This window comes from Neolamprologus multifasciatus, chromosome 3 (assembly GCF_963576455.1).
Source record: "Neolamprologus multifasciatus chromosome 3, fNeoMul1.2, whole genome shotgun sequence".
Taxonomy (NCBI): Eukaryota; Metazoa; Chordata; class Actinopteri; order Cichliformes; family Cichlidae; genus Neolamprologus; species Neolamprologus multifasciatus.
The window spans coordinates 44792759-44809259 of NC_140441.1; the positions used below are offsets into that span (position 1 = coordinate 44792759).

Below are 16501 nucleotides of genomic sequence, written 5' to 3' on the forward strand. Positions count from 1 at the left end.
CAGCTGGGAATCCAAAAGATATTATCACCCTGCTCTCGACTTTTAAATAATGGTGTTTATAATAATAGCGCTTGTTATACTTGTTTGTGATACAAAATGCTGTTGTGACCCTAAACAAATCAAGCCAATGCCAAAGTATCAAAAACTGCATTTTGTCTAGAGCCCATGTGAAGCTGAGATGTCAGTTAAAACCACATTATGTGTCTTATTCTTTAGGGAAATGCACGTCAACAGCCTCTGCCAGTCTGTAGTTCCAAAAGGTGATCCGGCACATTATTCTTTCTCTCCACACTGCACACTGTTCCCTTCCTCACAGTCTCAAGTTCCACACTGAAAAAGGGCAGGGTAGAGCAAGTCTTTCCTTACCCCCTTCCTCCTCCCCTGATGGCAGATGGGATATTGAACTCAGACTGGCTCTTGTTTGCCCCTGGGGACTAGGACGTAGGGATCAGCAGTTTATGGTAATGCAGTGTACTGTAATTAGCATCCAATTCTCAAGCAAGTTTGTGGTTTTTTTCCCCTCAAAAATGAAAGAATTTGCACATACATGATTTACTACTGCAAAGAACCAACATGAAAGAGATTTCAAATCATTTTTTTGTACACAGTGTGGCTCTAAAGGTGTTGACATGCGCACCAAACAAAACATTTCTGTGCTGTGGAGTGACTGCACCAGGAAACAAAATGCTGTGTAATCAACACCCCCGGCCCAGTTACACTGGGATTTCTGGAATTCTCACATTAAAAAGTCACCCTCACTCCACAAGTAAAACAATGAGGAGTGTTGCTTACCATCTGCAACTTCTGGGCCACAAGAGTCAGCAGCTGTTGAGATACATTTTCACACAATCCTAGTAATAGTTTGTATATATTCAGAGCAGATGAAATAAGCTCAATAAAAGTGTGATCAAAGCATATGTAAAACACACACACATATGCTTTCAATGACACGTGCCTTCATGTGCGTTGGTTTGGTGTTTATTCCTTCGTCTCTGACTCGATTAAAAAACGGAAAGAAAAGAAGCATATTAAATTAATAAATTGCAGCATATTAAAGACAGTACTGGCATCTAAATTATATCAATCTGCCTTCATTCTGAAGTCACATAATTTCGAATAAAACAGAATAGGCCAAAATGGAGATTATAAAGACGAGCAAAGGGAAAATCTCATAAATCCAGCAGAGCTATCAGTGCAGGAAGATTGGGAGCGAGCGAGCGAAAGAGAGGGAGAGAAGGGGGCACGTAGAGACTTTTGGTTAAGAAGAGGGGAGGAGAGAAGGCACAGGGAGGGAGTAGAAGAAAGATCCGGGGAAAAACTTTGAAAGGGAAAAAAAGACGTTTCAGTGGCCGCCGGTTAGCTAGGAAAAGGACAGTCGGAGGTAGAAAGAGGAGGCATAGAAGACAACTGCGTGCCTGTGTGGATTTTTACCGCTGCCAGGAAGCCGCTGGGCACGCGCCTGCTCGGGACGGGGGATTATAGATGAGCTTGACTTTAAGATGAGGAGCGAGCCCATTCTTTTCACTTCCAGCAGGGGTGAGTGGCTTAAGATGTCCATTTTTTTACCGTGAAAAAATGAATGCGGCTTGGTTTTCTAGCAGCAATAAACCTATTAAAATGGAAGGTTGCTTAAAGCGACTTTCTTACGATGTATCTCTTGTACAGTAGGATCTCCACGACCACGACGTTCAAACTGAAAGCCAAGAAAAGCATGATTTTTCCGGGGCTGCTAGTGTACTCACTAACAAAGATTACCGATCGATAACGTTTGTTACGGCTTCCTTGCCAGCTTTTATTATTCTTCTGTTGTAGTTCAGATTGTGTGTTGTAGAAATCTGTGCATGCATCAGATTGGTGCACGTGCGCCGTTCAGCACACACGCAAGCGCAGAAAAAGGCCACAAATGAATAATGTTTCTAAAATGTATGCTGAAAGAGGGCACGGGGAAGAGACTGCGGAGAGACAGTTGGCTCCTCGCAGTGTCATTAGGGTTGTGGTCGCGAGTTAAGTGTCTATGTAGTATATGGACTTTATGCCGGACTCCGTTCAGTCATCTGGCAATTTAATGTAGCTCTGACTACAGAAATGAATCCCTTTATAAATGAGAAAGCAATCTGTTTTGGTGATTCTGGTCTTCAAGAGTTTGACCTCATAATGATGTGTAACAGTAGTTAAACTGATATAACTAGACTCAGCTTTTGGGCTGATTTCATTGCTGCCACCAGTGAAACTTGGTGGTGTTATCATACAATTGACAAAAGAATACCTTTCATTGGTTCACCTATTAAAGGTGAACCAATGGAAGGTGCTCTTAACAAATAATGTAATTAAAGATCATTGTACTTTACAAGCACAAGCAGTACTTTTTTCAGATATTTCACCATTTTATCGGTTTTCATTTTGTAATTATTCCCTATTATGCAACCCAATTCCTTTCTTTCTGGCATGGAGCTTAAAAGCAAGTCTGTTTCTTATTACCTCATTGTTGCTAGACAGCAGATCCACATACATCAACAACATGTGCAGTATCTGTCTCTGAAAATAATCTTTAAAAATCAGAGTACTCAGAAAAACTGCTGCATAATTCTGAGCTGGAGGGTTACTCCTACTGTACACTTGGAGCTGAGCAGTTAGGGGATAAATTGAGGAGTAACTTATCTTTGCCTGCCTGAGATTTTGAGACAACAAACTCTGGCTCTCTAGACTTGGTTGCAACAGCAGGATAACGGTAAACCAATCTATTTAGTCAAAATAGTCCCTTTGTCACTGTGTACACTAACAGAACTGTTTTTTTCATCTTCTTATCCATTTAGCTTTATACAGCTGGCAGTACTCAGACAGTTATTAAACAGTCCAGGTCAGCGTTAGGGCAACTCCACCCTGAAGTCAGAGGTTTTCTAACACAACCCTGGAATGACAACACAAATGCTCGATATCTCTCACTTGTCCTCATGTGGTTGTGAAGTGAGTGCACAATAACAGGACCAATGCTAGCAGCTGCAAGGGTTTTGGGTGGCCCGGCAGTGCTTCAGTGCCCGGCATTTGGTGAGGTTTGTACAGACATCTATTGTGTACTACTGAAGCATGCAGTATATAAGATTTTTGTTTAACCAGTGTGGATATAGAAGAGCCAGTGTGCAGGTATAAAATAGATATCACAACTCAGCTAGGTCTTCTAGTTTCCCTGCTCAGGATTTTCTATGATACAGTAACAACACATACTGCAGTCCTTGCTGAAATATAAATAAGGAATCTTGATTTACTCTTAATGATACTAAGAAAAACTGATTAGGGCTCCTGGAGTGGAGCTTTGTTCGGTATTCTGGACATAAACCCAACAGGTTGGTTTAGAGTAAACATTGTCCTCATGCATTCAGAGGAATTCAAAGAATTTTTTGGGGTGGAGTAGTATTAATTTATGCTTTTTTTGTTTTTATTGGTTTATGTTGTTTTTTGTTGTATTGGTTTATGATGGTGTTCACTGATTGGAACTTCTCAGTTTAAACAGTGTTGGGAACACTGTCTATTACTAAAGAGGCCAGCCATGAGGTTTTACCTTCACCAATCTCCATGTTAAAAATACTTTGTCTCTGGATTTTTTACAGGCTGCTTTAAACAATATGCAGGACAGTGATGACAACTATGGCATTTGTTTTTCAGGTCAAAATGGCACGCCTGATAAAGAGCAAACTTGTCATTGTCACAGACTCTCAAAATTAATCTTCCTCTTTATCAACTTAGCTGAATGTATACAACATTTTAGTCAAATACCTTAAAACTGCAATTGATAGTTCTATGGTTTTTCTTATACATTAGTTTGATGATCTTCTCTGGCATGCCCCAAAAATCTTAAGTGTGGCTTCTATAAATTTTTTTTACTGGGGTCATGTCCCACCATGAATTCCTGCTCCAGGGTGAAGCTGTCAAGTGTGGAGATCTACTGTAAAACACTCAGCAGAAATGACCTATTGTGATGCATACCAGAGTGCCATTGAAAAGATTTTTTGTCCAACGCAGTCATCACTCACCACCTGCCCTGTTTGTCAGAATTGCCTTCCTGCGATTTTTCTACTTCCCAAGAACCCAAGTTCTAAGACTGTCCTGACACACTGGTGGAGATCTAGTGCAAGAACAAAGGGACATACTTGGACTTCTACAAAGTGACTTACTCAGTAGAAGCTCAGAAAAATAGTACAGAAATGCACAAGAAGATGATCTTGAATGGAGATCAGCCAAATTTAGCTCAGGTATATTTTTTCTAGATAAATCTTTTTTTTTTTCCTTGCTGTTGTGGCAAGGAAAAACCGGCTTCCTGGCAGCGGTTGTGGCAGTTTGAAACAGTGGAATAGTGTTGATTGATACTAAACATAAAACATACGAAACTGCAGTGACATTTTGCAAACAGTAATGACTATACAGCAGTTTAGTGATAATCAATGCCTTGCTGTTGTTTTTGATGCTTCCCTTTGTCTATGCTATCTGCCAACCCTAACCCACTGGATCGGACGCAGGTCACAGCCAAAGACGTTAACCCTAACCCTATCTTGACCTGTACTCTGGGAAAAAAGTGGATACTTTTTAAAATATCAATTAGGGAATTCTTTTTGGGAGAACTGTTTAATGGAAAGCAAAATTGCATACTTTAACTATCTAGGTCAGAGTTGGGATCGTTACCAAATGTTACTTGGGTTAGCAGTCAAATTTGAGCAACTGCTTGCTTCTAAAACATCTCTGATCTAATGGACCCTGGCTTGCTTTCCTTTCTATGTTGTTTTGAGCTGGTGGTGGATTTGAGGCAATAATAGCAAACCAAAGTCAACGTCAACTGTCTCTTTTAGCAAGTCCATGCTCAATAGCTCTCCCATTTATGGGGTGCTGTGCTTTGGGGGCAAATACAAGTGTTAAAGTGTTTATTGCCACTTATTATTGCAGCTTTCCTCACAGAAACTCTGAGTCGACAAGCAATTAATTGGAGTGTGTGTGATGTGGGAACGGTGGGTACATGGTGTCACCGTACTGGCCTGCCTCGCTCATTTGGTTCTCCTTCCCTGCCTCATTCACCCCAATAGTGATTGAAGTTTAAAAGCTTTCATCTGTCAGACGCGTGAGCCCCTTCCTTTTTTTGGTGATGGATCCCAGCAGTGGAGAGGAGAGATGAGGAGAAATGACTTTGTAATTTCTCCCTCGTTCCCTGCAGAGTTGGCCTGTCAGTAAGCTGGCATGTGGGAAGAGAGACTTTAATTTTGGGCCGACTAATCATAGCCCTCCCAGCCTTACCCCTGTGTCAATATGCATCTGGAAAAACACAGGGAAAAAGAATGGGGAGCGAGTGCCAAGCTCAAGCACAATTCAAAGGACCCCAGTGTATGCCAAATAGCACAGAATGATATGGCATACATCCAGCTGGCAGCCTGTTGGTAGCCTACTGATTTAACATCATCAAACAAGCATTTGCCTTTGGACTCGTACTTTAAAGAAGTTAAAATAGTTCTGCTTATTGCAAGCATATATGGTCGCCTTGAAAATTTGGATGCATTAGGAGGAAATCACTTCTCATGAGTCTCACTAGCCTTCAACGAGCTTATTGTAATAGGATGAGTGCATTCACTTGTTAGCCTGTCTGCCTTTAACAAAGCTTTTAGGATTACAGTACAAGACTAAAGCTGCCTTGGTGGGGTGTCATAATAGGAGGATAAGGGTACAGGGAGCTGTAATTTTTTCAGTTTGAGCGTTTGGTTGTGACTGTGTAGCTGCTGTTTGCACTCGCACAGATAAGAGTGCCTCCGTGTCCTGTTTCTGTAGGTGGTGTTTAATAAGTAACTGATGAAAAGACCAAAGGCTTCTATCACAGTCAGGACAATGGGTACACCTACAGGAATCTAATTTGATTTAAATCAAAGTTAGACAGGCTTTTAGCTAGTTCAGATTGAAAAAAGGGGCAATCATGCATGATGAATTTTGTATTTTCAGTGTTTTCCACACATAGACTTTATTTGGATACTGAGGTTAGTATTTTTATGTCTGACAGAACAACGCTGTTTGTGATCAGACAAATAGCTGATCACAGTGTTCAGCCGCTTCAAACTAAATGCCAGTTTTATCTATTGCCTGGCTCGCTGACCTGTGAGCCAGTGTAACCAGAACCTGTAGGAAGTAGAGAAATGGTTTATGTGATGTTACTCCGAGCTCACCAAGGCTACAGAGCAGAACAAGGAACACAGCTGCCAACTTTAGCCCATGAAAGTGAAGTTAAGGTGAATTCATATACTTCAGACACAACAACTGTGTTTAACTATTAAATGGAAGTTTTGAGTTAAATAAAAGATCTCATCTAAGGTGTCCTGGGATGAAATAGGCAGCATTGTGGAAAATTAATACCAGGGATGCCCAAATGCAGCTATAAAGTCCATATTCTAGGACCTCCAATCGTCTAGATTTCTCTTTACCAAATGTAGAAGGTGTGTACTACAGTTTGAGACTCAGTGGGATCGGTTTTTCAACTTGCTGTGACCAACCTGGTGCTAATAACAAAAGGTATGGTGCATGGCAAACAGACTGGTTGTTATATTGCTTTTTGCTAGTCTATTTGGGTAATTTATAAAACTTGCCTCATTCACACAAGATGGCCCCGCCCCTCCCTAAAGCCTGGTTCTGCTGGAGGTTTCTTCCTGTTAAAAGGGAGTTTTTCCTTCCCACTGTCGCCAAAGTGCTGCTCATAGGTGGTCATATGATTTTTGGGGTTTTCTCTGTATGTATTATTGCAGGGTCTACCTTACAATATAAAGCACTTTGAGGCAACTGTTGTTGTGATTTGGCGCTATATAAATAAAATTGAATTGAATTCATTTATTAGATGACATGTGCTGCCTCCTGAGCTATCACAACCTGTGAAAAATCTGAATTTTCCTGTAAAATTACTTTGTGTTGAATGTTCATGAGTTCTCAGATAGTAAATCAGAGGCATGTGCCTGTGAAAACTCCAGTCTGTATCTGAATTGAGCCATTTTGTGGATGAAACAAATGATGATGCTTAGTAGACCTACAGCCTCTATATCCTCACCAGTCAAAAACCATGTATAATGTGACAATCATTTCTCACACCCAGTCCAATCAAGAAAACCTCATGTCCTCCATTCCCACCAGAAGATCAAAACTACAAGCAGGAGTGTCTCTCCCTCCACAACCCTTCACCCCATCTTTCTTTTTGTCCCATGGTTTTTAGCTGAGCTCCCTCTAATTATCTTTTAAAAAGAGATACCAAAGGGCGCATCATTACTATCCCCAAATATTGTTTGGTTTTAGAGCTTGCTTTGGGACCAGTCTTCCTTCTCCCACCATATTTCCACCTCTCTTATCTTCTCTACACCTCCATCAGCACTTCCCTATCCCATCACCTTTCTTTTTCTTTTCCTGCTTTTCACATCAGGGTTTTGCAGATGTGTGTTTGCGGTCTGGGAAACATCTGCTTCTACAGTAAACCACCTGTACAGTTCGATAGCAATCAGCCCCCCTCTGTGATGTTTGCTTGGCATGCCTGATGGAAGATAGAAAACACACAAACCTCATAATTACAGACCTGAGAAATGGGGCGGGAGCAACGCAGCTTGTCTTTCATCATAAGTTAATGCAGCATCACCCGTCCTCTGATCTGTTCAAAACTCTCCCTCTCGCCTGGTGCTCATCCAAGTTGAGGCTTTAAAAGTCTTTATGAAACATTTATGACTGGTAATAGCACACAACTTTCACAGCTTTCCACCAGCAGTGGAAAGGGAAAAAAAACAGTACACAAGGCTACCAGTATAGGACTAAAATATCTTTATGTAGCGGAGGACATTTAAGAGTTATTTTTATCTGATAAATTATAAAGTGAAGCTGAGAAGGGCAGTGAAAATTCAGATGGTAAGCAGTTACCTTTACAAGTTGGAGTTACGAAGGAGTTATCAGAGTGGAAAGGCAGATGATACTCTTCCTTCCCCCCCCCCCCCCCCCCCCCCAAAGTTAAGAATTTTTCAGCTTGTCTGTGTGATGGTTTTTATGTAATCATGTGACAAATAAATACCTTCCAGCATTACCCTGTGTTTTGGTGGCATGTTGGAAGCAGTAACCATGACGATGCCAGACCATAAAACCAACCTCAATTAACAATAACCACCTTCTTACTGTAACACTGAACCCACAGTGCAGTTAAGCTGCCCAAAACCGCAGAAAGTGGGTGTTTGGAACTGTAAGTCTCTGGCTTCTCATGCATCTTTTAGGTGCACAAGGACTCCTTTAAAATCTGTTACCTGCCACAAAATAGCAGTTCTGGTTGAGCTGACCTGCTATGGTAGACAACATATTCAGCTGATTCTTTTTTTTTTTTTTTTGCCTGTCCCATTTGGTTCTTTAGCCGTCAGAATTGTTGTCTGAAGACCAACAAGGATACCCAATGGATTTATTTTGCCAAATGGATCATCATGGCATTGCCGTATTGGTCCATTTGATCGACCTTTGTTTTTATTATTTATTTTATTTTATTTTCAGTTGTTACAGACGGGGCAGACATGAGTGAGGGATAGGAAAGGGAGAAAGAAAGAGGAAGGAAAAGAAAAACAGAAGGGGAGAGGGACAGTGAGAAAGGGGGGGAAAGAAAATATCTCCGGGATCACCTGTTGAGAAAAAAAGAATAGAAAACAAGCAAAAAAACCCCAAAACAAAGCAACATACTATACACAACACCATCGCATTAATCTAGCTAAGTGTAAACAGCAGTAAATACTAAATATTGAATGTTGTTGTGCAGCACGCAGGACAGACAGCGCACAATGTGCTTTGAAGTAGCAGCCAAGAAAGGTGTGATTTAAGTATATTCAGCTGATTCAACTTTGGATAAGAATCTGAACTGTCAGGTCCATGAAAAAATAGTCTGAAAACATTATTGCGTCAAGCCTTGAAGTTTGAAGAACAAAGGAAATATACTAGAAATCAATTTGTGTTTGTTCCTGAGATTATTGCTTTTATTACAAGTAAAGCTAATTAGAATCATCATTTTCTATGTTCTTGGTATATTTTGTATTGTTTTGCCATTCAAAGCATTTTATGTTTTTTTGTAAGAAATATAAACCCTACTCCTTGTTCACTTTTGGCACAGTGCATTTATACTCCCATCCAAGACTTAAAGACCTTTACCGTGTTTGTATGGCCCATTTATCCAAGTAAACTGAGCCCATGTTGATTTACAAAAGTGGTATGGCTTTATGATTATGACAATGGTTTGGTATTAGAGTGACTTGGACCATTTTCTTAAAGGAAAAAAAAACAATTCAGTTCAATTCAGTTTTATTTATACAGCACCAAATCACAACAACAGTCACCTCAAGGCATTTTACATTATAAGGTCGACCCTACAATAATACATACAGAGAAAAACCCAACAATCATATGACCCCTATGAGCAAGCACTTTGGCGACAGTGGGAAGGAAAAACTCCCTTTTAACAGGAAGAAACCTCCGGCAGAACCAGTCTTTAGGAAGGGGCGGGGCCATCTGCTGCGACCGGTTGGGGTGAGAGAAAGAAAACAGGATAAAGACATGCTGTGGAAGACAGCCAGAGATTAATAACAAGTATGATTCAATGCAGAGAGGTCTATTAACACATAGTGAGTGACGTAAATTGACTGAAGAAGGAATACTCAATGCATCATGGGAATCCCCCAGCAGCCTAGGCCTATTGCAGCATTACTAAGGGAGGATTCAGGGTCACCTGATCCAAACTAACTATAGCAAAAAGGAAAGTTTTAAACCTAATCTTAAAAGTAGAGATAGTGTCTGTTTCCCAAATCCAAACTGGAATAATTCCAGTTCTAATAGTTGACGCATTTCAGCAGTGTGTGTATGTTGAGGCAGATCCTGACCTGAAGACCTGTCAGATAATCAAACTAAACACGTCTTCGAAGTGTTAAAGGCGCTGCTGGTAACAAGAAACAGACACCTGGAATATGTGGTGCGGGATAGCGACTGTCAGTGTTCCGTCAATCATAACAGCTGTATTCCAGGAAGAGGGCAGAAAGCCCTCCTCCCTCTAACCTTGCTAAGCATTTTTGCACAATAACAAAGCCGCAGGCTCTCAAGTTTTACATGAAATCCAAACGTGACCCCGTTGTCTCGTTCAAACACAGTCCTCACTTAGGAAAACCCCCTTTGATCTGAATACCTGGCAGTGAAAACATCCCTGTGAGTTGTCTAGGTGTTTTTAGTGTGTGTGTGTGTGTATGGGGGGATTGATGTTTTGGAAAGAGCACATATTTTTTGTCATGCAGACCGAATGCTAACACAGCAGATGTGGTTTGGGGTACATATGAAGAATGTATGCAGATATCAGAAAACTGACTAAAATGTTTATGGCATTAGAATCAAAAAGCTAGAATACATGACACAAACACATGCACTGCCTTTTATGTTGAGTACAATGAAGGGCATTATGGAAATGGAAAAATGTGGCTGAATGAACAGGGTGAGATGGGGAAGAAAGGACGTGGGCAGTTTGTTTGCACAACATGTTTTTTTTTTATTATGTTATTTTCCTGCGTGCCCTTAGGCTTTCTTTGAGGGTGGTCCTTGCCTCCACCTCTTCATTTTCTCTGCCATCTTTGATGAACTGGAGAGCTCACTTTCGGTTGTTAATGGCACACATGCGCACAGGTTGTGTTTTTTGGCCACCCCTGTGGAGGTAAAGCATTGCACACGTTGCACAAAGCTCTACGAAGCAGTAAATGGAGCAGTAAATAGCTGCTTGACTGTTCAGAGTTTAGTACAAAATCAGGTAGTGCTGGAAGTGATCCAGGGAGCGTGTACCTTCGCAGTGAGGGATGTTACTACTTGTTTATCTGCAAGTAGAGTGATAGCGTAGGTAAAGTGCAAGTAATCTTTCTGTTGTAAAAGGATTTAAAGCACTCAGACTTACAGATATTTGAGGTTGATTGTTGGGTTTTCTCTGTATTATCGTAGGGTCTTTACCTTACAATAGAAAGTGACTTGAGGCTTTGAGATTGTGATTTGGTGATATATAAATAAAACGGCATTGAAATATGTTTTTCCATTGGTGGCTCAGGAGTTAAATATTTTCTGTTGTTATTGTCATCGTTAATTGCAGTTTTAGTGGTATTACATGCACAAACGGAGGAAACATGTTACTCCATGTTAGTCTCCCCATCACCCTCACTTTTTCTGTTTATCTTTCACCCCAGCCCCCTTTTCCTCACCAGACTCTCCTGTAGTATAATCAGATTATGTGAGGAATGTGGGAAAGTGTCTGTGTATTCAGTGTCAGAGCTGCTCTCTAACAGTCAAGCAGCAATAAAAATGAACCGTGGCTGCACTGGATACAAACATCTATTGATTTTATCGTCATAACGCTGAGATATTAATATGAAGAGCATTAATGCTTTTTGCCAGCTACCTGCACCATCATCTGTTTTTGTTTAGTTAAATGCTTGTGGGAATTGTGATTACATGTGGTATTCAGACCTGTTTTGAATAGACCCTCCAACTTGGGCCCAGTGGCATGGGATAGTGGAAGAAATTTTTGGAATGGAAAGACTTACCTTTGTCCTTAGACTTGAGCTTGAGAAATTCAAGAAGCTCTGGGAAAAATGGATTGTGTACTCCCTTTGTACTGAACAATTAAATATTACCATAATGTAAATAGATACTAATGTTGAGACTGTGTATGTCTTCCATGCTGACCTAAAGTTTTGTATTCTCATACTGTAAATTAATAAATAAGAAGACCTGTTTTGAATGAGATATATGAGGTCTGCTACGTCATGACTTATGTCTGTTATAAAATAGCCTGAAATAGTCTTAATGGCACATACTAAGACATACTAAACTGCTGTGACATTTGGCACATGGGTTAGCCATTAGGTCAGCTTATCTCGTGTGCCTGTTGCTCAGATGTCGGTTAAGCTGATTTCATGTGATTATATGGAAACACGAACATATCACAGCTTGCTTGGAAGCAAGTCTTGTCTGTATGTTTGATGCTAATGTCTCCCATAAAGATTTAGTGTACACTTTTTTTGTGTCATGTAACACAAGTTAGTAACAAAGTCACTACTATCAATAATAATCAAAATAGTTTTGAACAAAATGTGAATGTTTTTGAAAATTCCAGACTTTTAAATTCATACACAGTTGTTTGGCTTGTAGTTTAATTACTTCATCTTCAGTTCCTCATGCCTCTTTTCTTGTTTTGGGCCTGGAGAAGTGGATTAAAGTCAGGTTCAGTGTCGTCACTAAGATCTCACTAAGAGATTTTCTTCTGCAGCCCCAGAAAACAAAAACAGTAATCTATTCTCTGACGGGTAGAGTTTAAAACCTAAAAAACAAAAACAAACTAGTTTGTAGATGCACAAAAAGTCAGTTCCAGTAAATTTCCCAGGTTAGTCTGCTCAGCAGCTGCTGTCAGATTGTTTCTGAATCACGCTCGGACATTCAGTGACTCGACGTTGTCACAGAGGGCAGTAACCACAGAAACTCCACTTAACTTTTTCAGTCTGCAGCTGCTGTCCAGGATGATGCAGTGCCTTTTGATACAATCAGGTGTTAACAAAAAGCTTCACTGAGCTGGGACCCTCATCTTGAGACAATGCTTCTTATCTGAGTGTCTGTGCAGAGCGTGGCATCTCAGAGTCACGCTTCTGAGCCCAATCAAATGCTCTCAGATCAAGTGTGTGGAGATAGACTCACTGATACCTTGCTCCCATACCTCATCTGCGAGCAATGTTCTGTATTCGGTTTCCCTTCTTTTGTTTTGCTCTGTCTGGGAAGCTGCTGGTGTATTTTTCACCTGCGGCTATAATTCCACCAGGTACATTGCCAGATCTGTCCCTGCCCAGCAACTATCAGCTTGCTGGCTCTGTGCACTTGAAGGACTGTCAGCGCTTGTGATTGATTTACTTGAAAATTCTGTTTTCCACCGGGCCACCTGGCTGCCCACTAATGTTACATAACAGTATTTTGTGCTTTTCCAGTACATGTTTAATGTTGGTTTGTTGCACAGGGCCAAAAAATACTTGTCAGTGTGTTTTAACTGAAACATGTGCAACATTGGGACTGATTAATGAGCAGCTAATGCTGGGGCCTGTTTGTGTGCCACCAAAAGGTTGTTTGGGAAGTCCAGCACTCACTTTTCACATTCTGAAACACTCTGTTTCACTCAATACAGTATTAAATTGGTATTAATCCACAGGTCAAAATAGTTCAAAGAAAAAAATAATCTCTTACAATGTAAGCATTAGAATGTCATCATCATTTTGGGTAAACGCTTACCAAAGTATGACTCGTGAATGAAAACGATGGTACAGTTTTGCGGTGTTGTAGTGATATAGTCTATACTGCTCTTCATCTACAAACACAGTGCCTTAGTGTTTCTGTTGGCTGATGGTGTACATCCGCTCAGTTAAACAAAGGTAAACAACTAACTAGTCTTTGATTTCTCACCCAGCTCTTAATTGCAGACAGTGAAAAACAGAAAAGCAAGCTGTAAGAAATTAGTTGTTTTCAGTATTGGTGCGATCACTGCAAGTTTAAAGATAAAGTAGTGTAGGTCTCATTCCAATTAGACTAGAGTTCCATAACCTGACTCTCTGATATTTGTGTATTTGTTCTTCAGCAATGGAGGAGCTGGTGTGTGAGCTTCGTCTGTTTCTGGACCTGCTGGACAGAGAATATCTGAGTGCTGGGGTCCGAGAGAAGAAGATACACCTCTCCAATATTCTGCACAGAGTACTGTCCGACAAAGGTGAGGATTAAACTTATACTGCACCTTCTGAAACACTTTAAGGGACTCACAGCTGGAGTAAGTCCATTAAGTGGTCAGATATTAGATACAACACCTGACCTTACTATGGCTGACTGCAGGAGTTCCATGAGCAGTCTGGTACATACACAAAGAATGTAGACCACAATAAGCTGGTACTAGGTTAATGTGGGACTGAATTGTTTGGTTGCTGTCATCATAGAGTTATATTGGTATACATTTACTTATAAAACCCTTTACTTGTAAGCTAATATAGCCAAAAGTTGTTTATGACAGATTAAAAGAGTTAATTTCATCAGTTTGATGTTTTCTGAGCTTTTCTTTAACACAGACTTTTTTTCTTTAAGATGTTCACGTGTATGGCTGCCATTATTAAAATAAAATTCAAATGCAAAAACATGTTTATATTAAAATCTGGATGAATCTAACACGAAAAGAAGATATACACAGAAATTTTATTGTATTTTTGTTTCTTGTTTGCATCCTTAGACGCGAAGATTGTTTTAGTGCTATACTGGAAGCCTCAAAACATGAGATTATTCACACAAATTCATAATGACGTTTCAGTTTTCTATCAACAACAAAATGTCACGTGTAGACATCCTGATATTTATTGGAGATTTTGCATTTTAACATTAAAAAAATCCACAAAGGGACCTTGTAATGAGGAGCAGAAGTGAAGCGCATTAAAATCAGAGAAACACAGAAGCACAGTCTATTTGGTTCTATGATTTTAAGAAGGGAAATTATGACATTTTATTTTTTGTCACTACTTAGATTTGACACTAGTGGCACTGTGCATCTTCTTGTTTATATTCATAATAGCCACTTGATTTCTTCTAGAGCCTTCATTCAAGTCAGAGATACACAGCGGACTGCCTGCTCCACCTCAGATGCCACTTCCAGAGATCCCCCACCCCTGGATGGTAAGACTGAAGTTTATTTAGATTTATTAATTTTAGTTCTGTGTAATTTGGCCATGCTGGAACTTATTGCAAGCAATGCTCACAGTAAGAGTTATACCGAGTTCCAGTATGCGTTCTGGTTGCGTTCTGACTAAAGAGAGTTGTTTCTACAAATACCAGATAGCCCTGCGTCATTCTGCTTCCGCTGCTATGGGTCATCCTCTCAGCCCAGCTGCTTTAATGCAAAACCAAGCAAATCAATGGTGAAGGACAAAAGAATACTTTATTTTCAGGACACTGCTGAGTAACTACATTTTGAGCAATGCAGTGCAAGTCACATGTAATTTATGTGGCATAGGTAAGTGATAAATAAAGGAAAGACAGCTCATTTTCTTTGTCCTGCTATTATACAGGTTACTATACACTCTCCAGAGTGCAAGGACCTAACGTTTCTGTATACGACCCACTTTGATACCAGCGTTAATTAAAAGCGACAATATTGACATCCAGGACAAAACTAGAAATTATTATTTTAAATCAGTCACATTAGGCCTTATAAATAAAACATAGCCAATAAATATTGAATATAAAATGATTTGACAACTATCTATAAAACAATGCACTATTCTTAATGTTAGGTCAGTGTTAGAGTCTTTACTTTATAGTGCTGCTATTTGCAGTTGCACTACTTTCCCCAAACTAGCTAATTTTGTCACATCATCTGTTCAAAGCTGAACGTTGCCTCCCAGTTTGCATTCATTTACAGCATTCAATTGAATTTAGGTCCAATTTCAAATCCCTTTTGGATAATTTTGGGTTTTGTTGTGAAGAAGGCAAACTTCTGATTGTAACAACTGTGTTACATAACAGAAATAACTTCATCATGTTAACACTACAGGTATCTTTAACATTCATGCAGGACTGCTTACCAGTAAAACACAACTGGTGCTAGTAGAAACTGACCAATAACGCTGACCCTTACCTTCATTATTATCAGATGGTGAACTTGTTAGCAATACGGTGAAGTTCTGTGCACAAGTTTTTGTGACACCCTGCACCTGAATGGTGTTAATCACGCAAATACCAGCGTTCCCAATGCAGCAGGACATAGAAACCATATGAGATGTGTTTTACATTCACTTGTAAAGCAGTTGGAAGGGCTGTCATGGCTTCAGTATGTTTTCCTCTCTCGTACTGCGCCTCACATCACCATGACAGTCAATGAGGACCGTAACATCTCTGTTAAAACAGTGATGTGTGTGTCATCATTGTGAAAGTGAGATGTGCATGTAAAAAGACCCAGTGTGAAGAATAACAGTGTGTGTCTGCCATTATTGTGGGAACAGATGCCTGTGATAAAAAGCAGGTGGCTGGGATGGCTTGCAAAGCCTTTATTTCATAGCAATAAGCCACAACACCTTGTTCTACATCTTACTCACACACACACGCAGGACACGCACACATTCCAAGGCACAAGGCCTTACAGTGCAGTTTGTAATTAGAACCAGTCGTCAGCCTCAGCCTCCTCTGGTGACCCCAGTGTGTGTCTGGAAATCACAGCCGAGGTTTTCCCAGAAAACTAGGCGAGTGAGGAGGAGGAGGAGTTTCTGATGTTTCTGTGTCTCTGCTTGTTGTCTCTCTTCTCTGCTGCCCCAATCAGAACCAGTAACATAAGAAAATACATAGCAGAGCCTTGCACGACACCCCAGACTCTCGGGCCTGTTCGGTGCTTTCCTTTATTTAAACAAAACACATAAGCACACAATTACACAACTCTTTCTGTCTTTTATGGAAA

General features: G+C 40.3%; 1 protein-coding gene across 5 annotated transcripts in view; it reads left to right on the top strand.

Annotated features, from left to right (window-relative positions):
• afap1 (actin filament associated protein 1) overlaps nucleotides 1–16501 on the top strand; it is a 91188-nt gene that overhangs the window by 39874 nt on the left and 34813 nt on the right. For 4 of the 5 annotated variants that reach the window (XM_085155417.1, XM_085155419.1, XM_085155421.1 and 1 more), the window contains exons 2-3: nucleotides 13655–13783; nucleotides 14645–14727. In XM_085155417.1, the coding sequence (XP_085011543.1) occupies nucleotides 13655–13783; nucleotides 14645–14727 (212 nt within the window). Of the gene's footprint in view, nucleotides 1–1077; nucleotides 1537–13654; nucleotides 13784–14644; nucleotides 14728–16501 lie in introns of those variants that run through there. The other variant, XM_085155420.1, reaches the window with a different exon arrangement.